The sequence below is a fragment of the Schistocerca serialis genome, chromosome 4, assembly GCF_023864345.2.
Source record: "Schistocerca serialis cubense isolate TAMUIC-IGC-003099 chromosome 4, iqSchSeri2.2, whole genome shotgun sequence".
NCBI lineage: Eukaryota > Metazoa > Arthropoda > Insecta > Orthoptera > Acrididae > Schistocerca > Schistocerca serialis.
Window position 1 is genome coordinate 444,422,132 of NC_064641.1, and position 17,719 is coordinate 444,439,850.

The 17,719-nt window shown below is 37.3% G+C and overlaps 1 protein-coding gene across 2 annotated transcripts in view; it reads left to right on the forward strand.

Moving 5' to 3' along the window:
* The window catches only part of LOC126475072 (disks large-associated protein 5-like), a 138,083-nt gene that overhangs the window by 69,043 nt on the left and 51,321 nt on the right, over nucleotides 1-17,719 (forward strand). For both annotated transcript variants that reach the window (XR_007586651.1, XM_050102631.1), the window contains exon 7: nucleotides 2,580-2,693. Coding sequence is in view for 1 of the 2 variants with exons in the window: in XM_050102631.1 (XP_049958588.1) it covers nucleotides 2,580-2,693 (114 nt within the window). In the remaining variant the exon portion in view is untranslated. The remainder of the gene's footprint in view (nucleotides 1-2,579; nucleotides 2,694-17,719) is intronic.

Here is a 17,719-nt window from a genome sequence, read left to right on the forward strand (position 1 = left end):
TGAGTGTGTTTTGTACAAAGTTTCATTTCTGTTGTGTTTGAATGATTTTGCAATATTGGTGTGAAGTTCAAATTTCTGGTTGCCCTCTGAATTAGATAGAGGTCTCTCTCTTCCTGACACAAAATATTTTAATCGCAAGTGTTGACTGTCACTGGTTATGCCTGTGTTTAATTTTACCTTCATTTGCCTTAGGGGAAATCAGGATATGTGGCTGTGTAAGTATAATTAAATTTAAAGGTTTCAACTATGATACCTGTTTTGTAATCTCCCCATCTCCCCCCCCCCCCTCTCTCTCTCTCTCTCTCTCTCTCTCTCTCTCTCTCTCTCTCTCTCTATCCTTTCACAAATTTAAAGTGGTGACTTGACGTCACTGTAACATTCTTTCCTTAATTTTTACATATAGATTGCTTGATTTGTATTATTGACTATTAATCCAGCATGGTCAGATGCGGCCTATACTCCTTCCCTGTTTGCAAAAAATGTAAAACTTCATAAACATGTGTGCCTTGATTCACTATTTTTTTCACGTATAACTGACATAACAACCTCCAGTTGTGCATGCATTATGTTTTGCCAGCAGGAAGCAGGTAGACTGATATTACAATGTATAAACGAAGATGACAGAATTCCTCAGAAAATGGTTTTGAATGTTGATTTTTCAAATGACGTGTTTTAACAGTGATAAATGAGAGTAAAATGTAACTAAGTGTAATAATGGTTTGAATTTGAGTTTGACCATAGTTTAAGGAGAAACAGAAATGTATCAGATATTATTGAGGATCTCCCATGAAGTAAGTTTGTAATCTACACACAAAATATTAGCAACAGTAATATAACAAACTGATTCTCATCAGATCAGTGTAACTTCCAGTGACTATGACATAACAGATAACAATAGCTTGAGAAGTCTGGTAAAAAAGCGAGAAAAAATGTTTCATAACCAATTCACATTACTCCTCAACATAGTCATCTTGTAGGGATATAAACTTAGTTTGGGGACCCTCTAGCTTTTTCATCCCATTAGAAAAACAGGTTCTGTCAAGCTCTGCATGATAATCTGATTGCTAATATCACCACATCATTTGACAAAAATTTGCTCCCAGCAAACCAAAGTTTCAAGTTAGGGAACAAGAAGAAGCCATTTTGGATTGAATAAGGTGGATGAGGAACTAGTTAAAAGCCCAATTCATGCTATTTCACCGTTGTTACCTCTAATGTGTGGGATGATGCATTATTTTGGTGAAAGAGCACTTTTTTGGAAGCCAATCTTCATCTTATATCAGGCAATAAAAGTTCAAAACAATTCAACAATGAACCAGAATAGAGCCCAGTTATTGTTGTCCTTTTTCGAAATAATCTATGTGGATTATTCCTTGGGAATCCCAAAAAACAGTTGCCATCACCTTAACAGCTCATAAATGGTCTTCGCCTTCTTTGATGCACTTTCACCAGCCTTTGTCCATTGTTTTGAGTGCCATTTTGACTTTGGTATGTAATGATTGATCCATATTTAATGAACAACCACGAATAAGTACAAAAGGTCTTGCAGATCGTGATTAAACTTCACCAGACATTGTTCTGGATATGCAGTTGGTAGACTGTGAGCAATTGCAGCACCCACCTCACACACAGCTTCTTCATAGCCAATTCTCCGTGCAGGATATTATGTGCTCTCTCTGTTAAGAAGACTACAGTCTCAGCAATCTCTCAAATTTTTATTCAGCGGTCTTGCATTACCATATCATGGATTTGTTCAATGGTTTCCTTTCTGCTGACCTCAGCTGGACAATTGGAGCGTGCTTCATCATTGGTGCTTATCCAACCACATTCAAATTAATCAGTCCAAAAGTAAATAGTCTTCAGTGATGGTGAAGAGTGTGTGAACTTCATCCAATTCTTTTTTGATTTATGTGGCTGTCGAACCCTTCAAATGGAGATGTTTAATAAAAGGATGAAACTTGGTTTTCTCCATTTTCAATTGCAGTCGACACGCTGACCAATTCATACGGCTATTAACAATGAACTGTACATTGTTGAAATTCTTTATACTTCCTTTGGTTAATCAAGCTTACCAACCATAAAGGGACAACAAAAAACATTCTGTTCTTCCATGGAAATTTGCCAGACCTTTCAAACCTCCGTCACATGAATGGATATAGGAACAATATTAATGAGAGAGAGAGAAATTTCAAAATAGGTGGCAGAATGAAATCAGGCCACCATACTCATCCAGTCTGTGTCCACTTTCGTGGTCAAGGTTTTGTGGTTCAGTTGTTCTTCTGTGACCTCTACTTCATAAAAAGCTTCAGTATTGTGTTTTTTCACTTTTTGCCAACTCCGTAGTTTATTTTCAAATTCTTTTGTGTAAAATGTACTCGTAGATCTGCAGGACTTCATGCAATAGTTTTTTGTCTCTTCATTTCAGCATTGCTTCTTTATTGGTATGTACTTGATCATCGCAAATGCTACTTCTCCATATGTAATTTAATATTGGAAATTTGTACCTATGAAATTGTTAATATTCAGTTGATCTGGTTCGATGTTCAGTTGAGTGTTTGTGCAAAAAAATTCTGTTTCAGCTTTAAGGCGTGCAAAGGCTGCAATGCAGTGCAGTGAACCAAAAGATCCAAACATTGCCAGTTTCATCCCTGCCGATCCTGCTTCAAAAGTGGAAAAACAGTCGAACCAAAGAGGTGTTGTATTAGTTCACTTCATTGATTTCTATGATAAGTTCTCTCCTTTGCCTCTTGATGAAATAAATACAAGAAATCATCAGATTTACAGCAATACTTAAAGCTCAAATTTTCTTTTCCACCATTGCCAAAATTACGAGATATGAATGGTCTAAAAATAATTTTCTTTGGTTCAGTAAAGAGAACTAAAACTAACACAACAAGAAGAGAAAAGATTTACTGTACAAAATAAAATCCCCGAGGACAAAATGCAGATTTAATACAAATTCCAAAAATGAGATTGTAAATCAGGGTGTATACGACCCGGGAAAAACCCGGGGATTTTTTCATCCGGGAAAAACCCGGGATATTTTTAGAATTCCGAGAATTTTTGATTGTTTTAGTTTTCAGTTAAATTTTTGTAATTTTGACTGGTAGGAACTGGTACTCTAACAAACGATATTACTGTATCCCATTACTTCAGAATAATACTACAGCAATAAAATGTAAACAAGAGAAAAAAACGAAAATAACTTAAATTGCAAAGGAAATGTGCCATACACGACGACGACGCACAATGCTCATGCAGGCGTCTGCCAATTGAAAATGTGTCAAAGGCTTTAGGAAGACTTCATAACAACAAATTGCCTCGAATGAGCATGAATTCGAAACTGTTTACATTCTATTTGTTTTAGCAGCTACGTGCATGCGCAATTGATTCTCGTTTGAGTAGTAGATTCTCCTGCTTCTGGCTACAGGAATGTGGCTGTTGGCTGTGCAAGCAGTCGCAGCAAGCAGATAGATGCTACCGGGAAAAGGGGGCGCCAAATTCATATTCTTGAGGAAAAAAACTTGTTTCACAAAGCGCCTAGCATCCAGCGCATGTTTGTCTATCGATTATTCATATGATTTTGAAAAGCTTCCCTGTTGGTTTTTGAAAACATTTTAAGTTGATTTCTGAAAGAATCATAAGTTGACTTTTGAATAGTGTACGTGATGTCTCTGTCAGGAGAATCCTCGTCACATCTAGAAAAGGGATGGGGCTAGACGAGATGAGGGAGTAAAGCCGAATGGATGAATGCCAGTCGCTGTCTGATTATGTGGTCGATTTTGGAGTTTGCGAATGATCAGTGTTGTTATAATTACTAGCGAAATCCATAGATTCAGACTACCAGAATGGAAATAAACGATTGACAGGAATAACAAGTGAGGAAGATTATGTATTATGTTCTCGGTGTATCCAAGAAAATGAAATTACGACAGAAAATTTTTGGTGGGACCGCTACACTAGTAAGGACCAGTAGTACAGTCCCCGGCCAGCAGCCGCTTAAGTTCTATTATGGAAGTAATGCAGAAAATGTGTTGTTCGAATACGTAATAACGCCTAACCGGAAAATAATCACGGGGTAACTAAACCTGGGATTCTGGCAGTGTTAGTGAAGTTAATCAACAAACAAATTTTGACAATGGCAGGAAAAGCTACAGAATTGGTGATGGCTAGATTGATTGTTAAAACGAGGAAGGAGAAGAAACGGGGACAGCACACAAATTATGGAACAATAAGAAGATTCCAAATTTATATAAAAATTTTGTAATACTACTTTTCAATCTCGTGCTTCAGAAGCTGGTGCGTATGAATGAAAATGTGAAACTATTTCTTAACATACAGCTTTTTGCTTGCAGCAGGCCTAATAGGCATTTGATGTTGGTACTTCGTGGATTAAATTCTGTCATGTTATAAAAGTGCCCATTTGTGCCAAAACAGCCTCGTTTATTTGTTGTTTTACAAAATTGCTGCCGTATTAGAAAGGCCTATTTTGTTTTATCTAGCAGACAGTGACAGAATAGATGTAATCAGATCGAGAAACCACACCAGTCTTGGGTATTATTTGTATTAACAGCTTTTTCAGTATTAGATAACGAAATTTCGAGTTTTCATGTAGCAAAATGGCTGACGAACTTTGATGAGGTAATAGATTCTTTCTCAGAAAAGAATAAAGCTGCAGCAAGATTAGAGAGAAAAAATCCTAGAAGCCAAGATTTGAAGAAATGTGTAATTTCTTGCTTATCTATTGTTGTCGCTATTGGTTTTATATATCCTACATTTAATTTTATGTCACACAAAAGAGCAAGTTATTAACTAATAGGCAATAAAGAGTTCAGATTTTCTGAAGAGTTCTTATTCTGTCGATTACAAATAATCCCATCCGCTATTAATTGAGAGTTTTATTATTATTTTTATTATTTTTGAAAGACGGGCAGGCTGTCAACAAACCAGCCGACTGGGAGCAGGAGAGGCACCACTGGACATTTCAGTTTCCACTCTCCTGAATATAGTTTGGACGTGCGGTAGAAAAATGCTTTATGAAGAGGTGTGGCACTGCACTTTGGCATACTTAAGACCAAATGATATGTCTTACATTTCCTCGAATACATATGTTTTATGTTTCAGACTTTTCCGAAAGATGTGCGCTACAAGATGAAGATACTTTGAGAATTCGAATTTTTTAGTATTGGCCCGGTTCGCAAATGTCGTACATCCGGGGCTGATGTGCAGAGCAGCCAGAGTTATAATGGGTAGATTCCAGGTGAACCGTGTTTACATTTAGTGATTTTGCTGTTCCTCTTCGTTTACTCCCACGTCAAATGAAAACAAAACGGATATATGTGGCCGGGTACTATCAAGTGAATTAAAACACGTTCACATAATTACGGAAGGCTAAAATATGTCAATACTTTCAGATTTTATTTTATTTCCACCTTTCTGACAGTGTAATTGGCTTGCGGAACAATAAAGTTGTTTTTGTCTGTTTGCTAAAGAAATTTGACCTTAGTTAACCTTTCCGCAGAGACAGTCAATGTATTTGAAACGAAATGTTTATTTTCACAGTGCGGGCTAGTTTCAACTGTTTGCTGCATTTCAAGTGCACGTTTTCCTTTTCTAGAACATATGGCATTATGCCATAACAAAGAACCAAACATGATATAATACAGTGCTGGTGGTACAAGAAAATTTACATCCCGAAAACCACACTGAAATGCTTAATATCAGGTCGAGGTCTACTTCATTGGGAATCTGGACATGTGAGTGTGCATTTTAAATGTGCAAATTTTAATATGGTTCACGAAATTCTGATACTCTTGGAGTATCCTTTGATGTCTTGTTTCTTTTATGACATAATGTATGATCTTTCAATGTTTTACACGTAAGTACATACGGGCTTCCTACGTCATGATAGCTACCCAAGCGCGGTGTTGCCTGTTGTCTGTGCTCTCTGGCAACTGCTGAAATGAACGTTATTTATAACAGGTCGCGGGAAAATATTGCGAATAGTGGTTTGAAAAGCGTTACTTTCGAAGTAAATATCCTTTTACGTAAGTTGAACTATGTGCAAGAATGTACCATGAATTTATTAAATCACAGAGCGTTTGACTCTCATTTAAAAATCAACTCTTTGATGAGGAGCCATTTAGAAGAATTTCGAACTCTGAAGATCAGACATTTATGTCATTATTAAAAATTTTACTGACACATTTGTGTAATATATCTTAAAGTGTAACACCGCACAAAAAAGATCAACAGTATATGAGAAAGCTTAGCTTCTCTTGCAGCTTGAGACCAATATTATATGTGAAAGCTTTGCTTTTCTTGTAGCAACACTATGTATAGTAATTCAAACTATTAACTATCCCTGTTTGTGTGTTCGTGCTACTTATCAGTGATGTTGCTGTTAGCTGACTACATCACGTGTCTTATACTCTGAATATCCGCTGCCATCGGCTGGTGAGATTACGTGACATGAGATACGAACGGCTTACAAAAGCACATCGAAACCTTGATTTCAATGATTCGGAAAGTAACATGCAGTGTTTGATGGAATTCCAATGTATACTTTTGTAATATGAAAATACGCAGCTTACATGTTGCTGCACATCAAAGATTTTTTTCAAAACATGTCTTTTTCCCTGAGTTTCGTTTTCTAACGTGCCGGGAAATAGTACACCCGTGTATAAAACTGTAACCATTCAAAGGACTGATAAGGGAAAATATACTGTTACCCGGGAGAAAGTGTGTTTTTAACCGGGAAAAATCCAGGATTTGTTTTCCTTGTCCACCCTGTAAATCAAAAGTAGTAATTACTTTGAAATCAGATAGCTTATAAATGGTTGATAACATTTGTGATTGCTGATACATAAACCTCCAGATTTCAGACACTCAGATCGGTACCAAACATTGTATGTCGATAGAGTATCAACCAAAACGCCAATTTAGCTCATGCTGTGTGCTGTCGTCCAGTAGAACTTGCATAAATGATAATTAAAAGTAACACTAGCACTAGGAAAAGTGTATCTGTGACAGGTGATAGGAAAATCCCGCATAGATGAGTTGGTAGAGCATCAGATCACCATACCAAAGTTCCGTATTTGAACACAGGACTTCAGTACAATGATCTGTCACTCTACCAACTCACCTACACAAGATCTTCATATCAGTTGCTCACAGATACGCTTTTGCTATGCACTGTATTTCTGGTGTTACTTTTAATTACTGTTTAAACATATTCTAGTGTGCGACAGCACACAGCATGAATTAAACTGGTGTTTTGGTCGATACTGTATCGACATACGATGTTTGGTACTGATCTGAGTGTCTGACATCTGGAGGTTTTGATGTGAGTATGTACCACATTTGTGTTAAGTGTAGAATTCATTCTTTAGGAACAGAATTTTACCCATGTTGTGAAGAGAGGTGGGAGGGGGCGGGGCAGGCACTCGGGTCAGATCGTGACAGCTCTTTTGTGAGTAAGTCATAGTGAGCATGGGCCCCCAAACTGCTGTAGTACCTACTTCCTTTCTTGTACTGCAATCCTCCACCTTAGACTATCCTTGCTTCTCCTATTTTCCTTTCTGTGGTGACATTCTCTTATGTTGACCAGGCTATGTCTCCAGGTTCTTACGAGGCTTTTACACCTTTATCCATGTACTCTACATCAGTTTTTTGGGTGAAGTAGTTTTTGGTTCACTTTTTGGTTTCACCTCCACTGCCAGAAATGTTGTCTGCTGTGTGGACCTAGGATAGAACACCATAAATAGTACCTATTGCCTACAGTGTCAAAATCCTTTACCCACAGTAGCTATGTAGGCTGTGTTATGCACTTAAAAACTAAAGCTTTAGCCGTTTCGAACGTGGTTGGTCATTATGTAACATTTCAGCAAAGCCACCTGACAATACAGGTACCACACTTCTCATGCCTGAGTTGTGACAGCTCCCCAAGCTTGCCAGATAGTAGGTGCTCACCTTCCTGAGCATTGGGGCTCCTGGCAGTGGGCGTCATGCGCGATGACCTTTGCTGCACTTGAGTGGTTCCTGTGGGAAGAGCACTTAATCGGAGTTAGTGATGTCAGGGCAGATGTTTTGCATATGAAATGTATCAAGTCGCACCTGCATCCAGCTGTCAATCCAGATGATTGGTAACAAAAAAATTCATTCAATCCGTGGTATACTAGAACAGATGGAAATACATTTATGGCAACAAAGCCATTGTTTTACATGGAACAAATAGCTAGAAGACAAATTAGGATCAGTAGATGCAATGGAAAAAATGCAAAACAGGTCACTATTGATTAAAGCCTCCTTTGCTGTACATTGTCAAGCACCCCATACATGTGAAAGAATGGCTGTCATACCACTGACTATTAGTCTATATAAAGCTTTGAAAATGGTGCAAGGATTTATCTTCCACAGAGACCTTACATTCCAAATGGGTGAGTTACGAGTTAATTTAGCATGGTGAGGCACACATTTTATCAGATAAGGTCAAACAGGTCCAAAAGATAACCAAATAGATAGGAGTGCTTTCATCAAAGCGCTTAAAGGAAATGTCCTCCTAGCAAAAGTCACGGTTTTGGTGTATACTGCAATTACTTGAATCTAAGCTGCACCTGAAAAAATGAGACTCAAAATCGAGGGGAAAAAAAAATTCCCGAATCTAAGCTGCACTTGAAATTTGGGACTAAAAATTCAAGGGGAGAGGGAAGTTTTAGACCGCACCTCCAAATCGAAACAAAGTTGGTCCATTTTAACATAAGCGAGAGTTTAGGTCGAATGGATGAAGATACAACTACAGTAGTTTGGTTTGAGTTGTAAGCTTATCATTTAAGCTTTGTCTGGTAGCCATTGCTATGCGTCAGGCGCTCTGTCCGTATTTATATGTTTCACGTGCTTCGTCTGGTTTGAATCGATTGCATATTGTGCTTTGATGTGAGAAGTGCCATTCTCTTTGTTATAGGTTTTTACGTCACTCTAAGCTGAAAATGCGTTATTGCATTGTTTGTCGCATTCTGATAATGAGTGTTTACGACTTGTCGCCGCTCGCGGCATGGCTTGCTTTTGTGTGCGCTACCACCGCTTACAATTAAAAGAAAAAGAGACAGGAATTGTCTCATTAATGAAACAATTGCAAGACACTGCTATTTGTTGTAACTTACACTGCTGCTTTCTTTGATAATGATCAACAAGAACCAAATAATAAACTATGTATGATATAAGATGTTCTGAATGAGAATTTATCGAAAATTTTTCTTTGTTTGAAACCTTTGCAAGCACCTTTTTAGTACATTACATTCTGCACAGAAATTAGTCATCTTAGATTTAAAAATCTAGTCAGTTGCTGTGCTTCATTTCTGACGGTATCACTGTTCAGCATAAGAATAATAAGAATCAGCATTTTAAACATAGCTGCACAACAGCAACGGTTCCACGTAATAAAATTATAAACAGCCGACCAGTTGCAATGGATAAAGAATTCTTTACCTAGGTTTCAACAAATTTAAATTTGTCTTCTTCAGAAGGTGGCCTAAGGACAATGAACATCATAGCTTACATTAGAAAGGTATGAAACTTAAGTCAAGAATAGATTTTAACATAAATTAGAGCTCTTGCATTACAGAAATATGAGAACGACGACTGGTACTTACAAATGTTGGCATAGATCCATTTGTCAAAATTAAAATATAGCCCTAGAAATAGGGTTTGTCACGTAAATATAAATTAGTACATGGATCTTGCAGAGCTCACAACCGACTGAGTGTAATTGGCCAGTGTAGTTACTCTGCGACCAGGGTAGGTGGCGCTCATAGCGCGAACCATGTGCCAATTGGCATACAAAAGCAACGTGTAAATTATCAGTATTAATAATGTCCTTAGATAAAGTAACAATAAAAAGAAGGAAAGCGTTTAACACTCCCGTTATGACAGTATGGGAGCATTGGTACTATTAATGTAGTTAAACATCAAAAAGGCAGGTGGCACTTACGCCGAGAGAGTTACGCACAGTGGCATATACAGTCAAAATATAAAAATTACATTACTATATTAGTGAAGCCCACAAACGGTATATATGTCAGAACTTTAAAATTGACAATAATGGCTCTTAAGACAGAATTACGAACCCTGGTCCACAATCCAGTTAATACACATTCGCAGGGAACCAAAGTTTTAGAGCCAGACAAAATCGCATAAGGGCCGACGTAGTGGCAGCCATACATCGTGAGAAAACCACATTACATAAAGGGTAGTGAGCTTAAAGCATTGAAAGTGCATCATAGCTTTCTGAGAAAATAGACCACTAAGGTTACCAGCATTAATGTTATACCATAAACAGTACAGGTTTAAAACCTTCGAAAAATTGTCTACAAGCAAGGTTCAACTGGTCGTTCAGTATATTACCGTCCTTGAGCTCTAGATGTTTAAAAATTTGTAACTCTTCCCACAGATCTAGTCTACGCCCTTTGACTTCTCTGTGTAGGGTAACAGTCTCTTCTAACTGTTTAGGCGTATGGCCGGCTATCAAGAGGTGTTCAGCAAAAGTAGAGCTGTGTATATTCACTCCTTTTTTACCTAATAGGTGTTCTTTATATCTTGTTTTCACAGCTCTGCTTGTTTGACCAATATAATATGAATGACAGTTATTACAGGTTAGTTTGTAAACACCTGAATTGGAAAACCAATCGCTGGCAATCTCTACTGAATGTACAAGATTTCTTTTTAAACTGTTATCTGTAAAGGAGGAGATGTTACAGTTATATTTTTTCCTTAGAAGACGTTTAATCTTATACGATATATTACCCAAGAAAGGAATGGAAATAAATTTCTTAGCTTGTTTGCTATCAGTGGGGAGGTTGTTGCTCAAAGTCGAACAGTTTTGGGAAGTTTTCTTACGGAACAAGTAATCAATCATATTCTGATTGTACCCATTATTAGCAGCAATCGCTTTGATGACATATAATTCCTTTTGTTGATTGGCAGGTGATAAAGGAGTAGTTACCATACGGTGAATGGCAGAATGAAAAAACGCCAGTTTATGAGCTTTTTGATGAGTTGAGTCAGCAGGGATGACATTATCTGAATTCGTTTCCTTACGGAAGATATTGAAATTGAAGGAACTATTCTGTATAGAAATTGTTAAATCGAGGAAGTTAAGTTCACCTTTTTCATTCTGAAGTTCTTTTGTGAAGGAAATGTTTTCATGTAAACCATTGAAAGTATTGAAAAGAAGCTCTAACTCATGATCAGTACCATCAAAAGCAATGATAATGTCATCAACATAACGTGCATAATAGTGGATTTTGTGGTGTAATTCTGAACTTGAATTGAAGAATGTTATTTCCAGGGCGTTGATAAAAACATCTGCTAAAATACCGGTGAGGGGGCTACCCATTGCTAAACCATCTGGTTGCACATAAATTTTCCCATTGAACGTGAAATAATTGTATTTTAAAACGACCTTAAGCAAACCAATCAGTTCCGCAATCTGAATTTCACTTAGTTTTTTTATGTTTTAGAAGATTCTTTTTTACAAGGGCTATGGTTTCATCGACCGGGACAATTGTATAAAGACTGACGACGTCAAAGGAAACCAGTCCAGTGTCAGGTGTACATCTTACAGTTTGAATATTGTTAATTAATTCCTTACTATTTTTAACAGAAAAATTATTTTCAAATGTGAAAGCATCTTTAATTTTAAAATGGAGGTGCCTAGCAAGTGTGTGATGTGAACTACCTATTCCATTCACTACAGGGCGAATCGGGTGATTTTTGTTTGTGCAGTTTAAACTGACTTCTGAGCGCGGGTGGTTTTGGGTTCGTATTTATAAGCCTTTTCTTTTAGAAGTTATTGAACAGGCTGACAGAACTAGCTAAAGTATGCCAGATTTCATTTTGCAATTCCGTGGTTGGATCTATGGTAACCTCAGTGATGTCATTTTCCTCAAAAAACTTTACAGTCTTTACTATATATTCATTTTTATAAGCCACGACAGCGGTGTTCCCTTTGTCACTCTTAGTGACTAAGGCGACGTGTTCTCTAAGCTTACGATTAATGCTTTTTACTATACTATATTCGCCCATCTGCCCATTAGGAAGTAATTTAATTTCTTTTTCTGTTATGTTATTACATTCATATGCACATTTGACTTGCTCGGTTTTCTCTAATTTCAGGGATTCCAAACCGATTTTAAGATCTACAATAAGATTACAGATAACTGGATATTTATAGAGTTGAGCAGGCAAATTATATTTAAGGCCTTTACATAACAAGTCATTCTCAGCCTGCGTAAAAGTAATATTGGTTTTATTCAGTATTCTTTCGTAAAATTGATGTTTGACACTATTGACTGCTATATTAACATTTTTACTTGTGGTCCTATTACTAAACTTCAACAACTTTCTTTCATGTCTGGCCTTGATTTCTTCTTTGCGATTAAAGAGCCATTCATTAATACTATTCCACAGGTGGTCAATTTGGAAATTACAAAGATCTTTAAAGGCTTTAATTAAAAATAGGTGTATACAGTAGGCTTCACTATTAAGAACATCTTTTTTCTTGTACAAATTCACTGTGCTATTCGAAATGACTGAACGCACTAATTTCTTTTTAACAGAAGGCACTTTGTTACACTATTTGAAGTTTAAGTACGCCTTCACATAATCAGGGGTAATGTCTTTATCTACCGTATTTACTCGAGTCTTAAGTCGCACTCGAATCTAAGCCGCACCTGAAAAATGAGACTCGAAATCAAGGAAAAAAAAATTTCCCGAATCTAAGCCGCACCTGAAATTTGAGACTCGAAATTCAAGGGGAGAGAAAAGTTTTAGGCAGCATCTCCAAATCGAAACAAAGTTGGTCCACTGTAATATGAGACAATTTAGGTCGAATGAATGACGATACAGCTACAGTAATTTGGTTCGAGTCGTAAGCTTAGCAGTTAAGCTTCATCAGGTAGCCATTGCTATGCGTCAGGCGCTCCGTCCGTATTTATACGGGTACCCTTCCTTTTTCACGTGCTTCGTCTGGTTTGAATTGATTGCTTATTTTTTCTTTGATCTGATAAGCGCAGTTTTCTTTGTTATAGGTGTTTACGTCACTCTACGCTGAAAATGCATTACTGTACTGTGTCATGCATTGTTTGTCGTACTCTGATACTGCGTATTTACGGCCTGTCGCCGATCGCGGCATGGCTTGCTTTTGAGCGCGCTACCGCCGCTTACAAATAAAAAAAAAGAAAAAGAGAGAGAGAGGAATCGTCTCATTAGCGAAACAATGGCAAGAGACTGCTACTTCACTGCTGCTTTCTTTGATAATGATTAACAAGAACCAAATAATAGACTGCGTATGATAGAAGATGTTCTGAACGAGAGTTTAGCGAAAATTTTTCTCCGTTTGAAAATCTTTGCAGGCGCCTCTTTAGTACATTGCATTCTGCACAGAAATTAGTCATCTTAGATTTAAAAATCTAGTCAATTGCCTCGCTTCATTTCTGACTGTATCACTGTTTAGCATAAGAATAATACGAATATAAACATGACATGATATGTACATTCTTCCGCATTTGCTGTTGTCTCACTCTAGTTTTGTGGTTTATTACGCAGACAGGATTTAAATGAGATAGTAGCAAACACGAAACAATACATGGCAAAATGTTTATATTCGTATTGTTCTTATGGTGACGAGAATACTGCATGTGATTCACAATTTATAAAAGTTCGTATTAGCAACCATCTCTTCTCACAGATAGGAAAAAATTCAGAACATAGAGTTGGCCATATTGACAAACATCCTAAACATTCTTGCCAGTCGGGTTTTTGTAGTACATTGAAATGCTGCTACATTCGAAGATGAAAAATACGGAATTAGTATTTACTTCGTTGGATAATGTATGAAAATGCAGTGGTCGAAACTCGGCGCGGAGAAAAAAAAAGCTTGTCTTCCACTTTTTTTTTTTTACTGACGCAGAGGTTTTGGCGCCAGTATTTATCTTTGTGCCTACAAAGCATGCCTGTGTAGCGCTACATATATTCGACGGCAGAACTAAGTTGTGGCGGCACCCACCGACATTTTTAAGAACTTCCGCTTGCTTTGCACTCGATTCTAAGCCGCAGGCGGTTTTTTGGATTACAAAAACCGGAAAAAAAGTGCGGCTTAGATTCGAGTAAATACGGTAGGCACTGTTGATTAAAGTCAATAGCCATACCTGCTTTCACAATTTTTAATTTGATGTCCATGTACCTGGTTGCAGCTTTTGTTTGATACCTTGGCGGGCAGGAATTTCAGTATTTTAAACATAGCTGCACAACAGCAACGATTCCACGTAATAAAATTTATATTTACGTGACGAACCCTATTTCTAGGGCTATGTTTTAATTTTGACAAATGGATCTATGCCGACATTTGTAAAAACGGCGATGGTACATTAGTCCTTACTAATGTAAAATTGCCACCTTCTGAAGAAGACAAATTTAAATTTGTTGAAACCTAGGTAAAGAATTCTTTATCCATTGCAACTGGTCGGCTGTTTATAATTTTATTAATAATAAGAATATAAAAATGACATGATATATATATTCTTCCGTATTTGCTGTTGTCTCACTCTAGTTTCGTAGTTTATTAGGCAGACAGGATTTAAATGAGATAGCAGCAAACACGAAAGAATACATAGCATAATGTTTACATTCGTATTATTCTTACAGTGAAGAGAATACTGCATGTGATTCACGATTCACAAAAGTTCCTATTAGCAATCATCTCTTGTCACAGGTAGGAAAAAATTCAAAACATAGAGTTGCCTATATTGGCCTTCATCCCAAACAGTCTTGCCAGTCGGATTTTCGTAGTAGACTTTTAGTGATGACTGCAAATACAGAGTGTGTTGTTGTCTTCAGTCTGTAGACTGCTTTGATGCAGCTCTCCATGCTTTTCTATCCTGTACAATGCAGAGCAGCAACACAACGAATGAAAATAATTTGGAAATTAAACGCTGAAATTTAAAACAAAATTTTATTAGGTTTGTTATACATCTTACACGTAATGTTTAAAATATCGGTCATGGCTCTGAATCACTATCACTCGATTCTCTGTTTCTGCTTTTACGGCCTCATTGGACCACTTCAGTCAACCATTTCTGGTCCTCTTCTTTGGTATTTTCCCCTTCCGAGTGGCCCAGTATCTCTTCATTCGTTCCGATGCTTTTCGTCGTTCCTTATCTGTAAATACCCTTTTCATTGTATGTCGTTTGTCAATTTTTGGTCTGACATACCATCTAGTGTATTGGATATCGAAAAAATTTTAAATGCTTGTTGCACTGTCTGATTTGGAACACACTTTCATGCATCATAAATCAGTTGGCACACTTGCGACAAACTTGCGCATTTTACACGTCCTGTTGGTGTCAGTTGTCTGTCCCTTTTCAAAAGCCAGTCTGTGTGCATGCGTTTAAGCTTGTCCTGAAATGGTTTATTCAAACACGTCAAGTTGTTGTAGAATTGACGTCATCCCACGTGGAGTTACTGCCAAGTCCATTTTACTTTCCTCTAATTCTCATTTTATTGCAGAATTCTCATTTTATTGCAGGTGTTGTATTGCCTGCATACGCATCTACCCCTTATCCATCCAATTAAATTATTTTGACTTTGTCATCAGGAATCTGGGCTTGTACCAATCACAAGCGTTAAGGGTTCAGCTTCAGTCATTTCCTTAAGACCTTCCAGTTAGTTAGTTTTGGTATGTTCAGATCTGTACGTGCTCAGTTTATTGACTTCTGTGACCCACCTGCAAAACTCTCCGACATGCAGTCAGCCGTTTATTCACTCACTGCAGACCAACATGTTGATTTCCCATGCAGTGAAATCGTGAAGCTCTAAGCTGCTCGCATAATTTGAATGGAGTAGGCTGTTGGCGGATCTTCTTTGAAGTTCATTCTGAAGTGTCATTGCAGTTTTACAGCAGACTGACATGAATGCATTTCAAGCACAACATATGCTTTCTCTGCACCGTCACCATCTTGCCTAACTGCTCACTGCTGTACTCTCATGACAAAACTCTGAACTCTGAAGTGCAGCTGAAACAATACAAAACTTCCTGAGTTTTTCTGTATGTGTACTGAGTTTAATGACAGTATGTCAGTGTAGCTACAGTGAATTTATGAAATCACTTCAATCATTTATAATAACCTCGAGCTTAAGCACATACATCTCAGTTTTTCTGTCATGGATGTGTGATAGTAGGCACAAAGTGTGTGTGAAATGAGTATACTATGTGAGGCAGATGTTCAGTAATGATATTTTGAAAATAAAATAATTTAGTGTCATGACCAAAACAGTCTTTTTTTTTTTAATTCCTTAAGAGGATAATGATGGTAGCCCTGAACTTGAACCATTGTTGTAGTAAGAATTCATGAATTTTTAGCACTGATAGATTTTTGAATCACTAATGCTATGGACTCCTTTTTTGTAAGCTCTACTACTCATAGATGCTAGGAGAAAATGTTTAAAACTTGCTACTTTGAGGGCAGTCTGGCTCCAATGATTTGATTGGAACCATGGTGTGTAAGGAGATTTTCTTATTTTGTGTAATGAACTATAAGAACATGCTATTTCAGCAGAGTCTCTTCTTGCCATCACGAATTAGCTTTGTAAACTCTCATAGGGGGGTAGCACAGTGGTTAGCACACTGTACAATTATTCAATAGGTTGATTGTTCAAATCCCAGTCCAGCCGTACAGGTTTCGATTAGGTTTTCTGTGATCTCTCCAAATGAGGCAAGTGGCCCAGTGATAGTTTCAAAAAGGATACAACCAATTTCCTTTTGTAATCCGAGCTTATGCGTGGTCGCTCATGACCTCACTATGGACGGAATGTTAAACTCTAATTTTCCTGCCTGAGATTCTCCTTTGTAAACCAAGTACACAGCAGTATATAAATGTAGAAGGTATAAAAATTTATGTAATAATAATTAATGAAAATAGAAGTTCTTCTTCTTCTTCTTCTTCTGCTTTTACGGCCTCATTGGACCACTTCAGTCAACCATTTCTGGTCCTCTTCTTTGGTATTTTCCCCTTCCGAGTGGCCCAGTATCTCTTCATTCGTTCCGATGCTTTTCGTCGTTCCTTATCTGTAAATACCCTTTTCATTGTATGTCGTTTGTCAATTTTTGGTTTAAATCTTATTTCTGTGTCCCTCAACTTCTTTAAATTTGGCGTTTTGTTCTGCAAATCATGCAGAGTTATTTCCAGTTATTCCATATCCTCTCTTATTTCCTTAAGCCATCCTCCTTGTTGTTTCAAATTCCAGAGTTTCTCAATAATTTTCCTTGATAATCTGGTTTCTGGTGTCCTCAGAATGTGACCACAAAAAGAGATCCTTTTCTTTCGTATAGTATCAGTGATGGGCTCCAGTTCTCTGTATACCACTTCATTTGGAACTATCCGCCATTGCCCAGCTTTTTGATATTTCTTATTTATGCATGTTCTAGCAATTCTTCTCTCTACTTTTAAATTTTGTCAATTCTGTTTTTCTGGGTGACTTTAAAAAGAGTTTCACTTCCGTATGTAACCTCTGGTTGAACCACCGTCTTGTAATGTTTTAATTGATAGACATTTTTTATTGTATGTAGACCATGTTAGTTTTTGAGCTTTTATCATTTTATTAGTTCTTGCTCGCTATGCAGGTTTCTCGTCCAATTTATGTGTTATAATTTCACCCAGGTATTTAA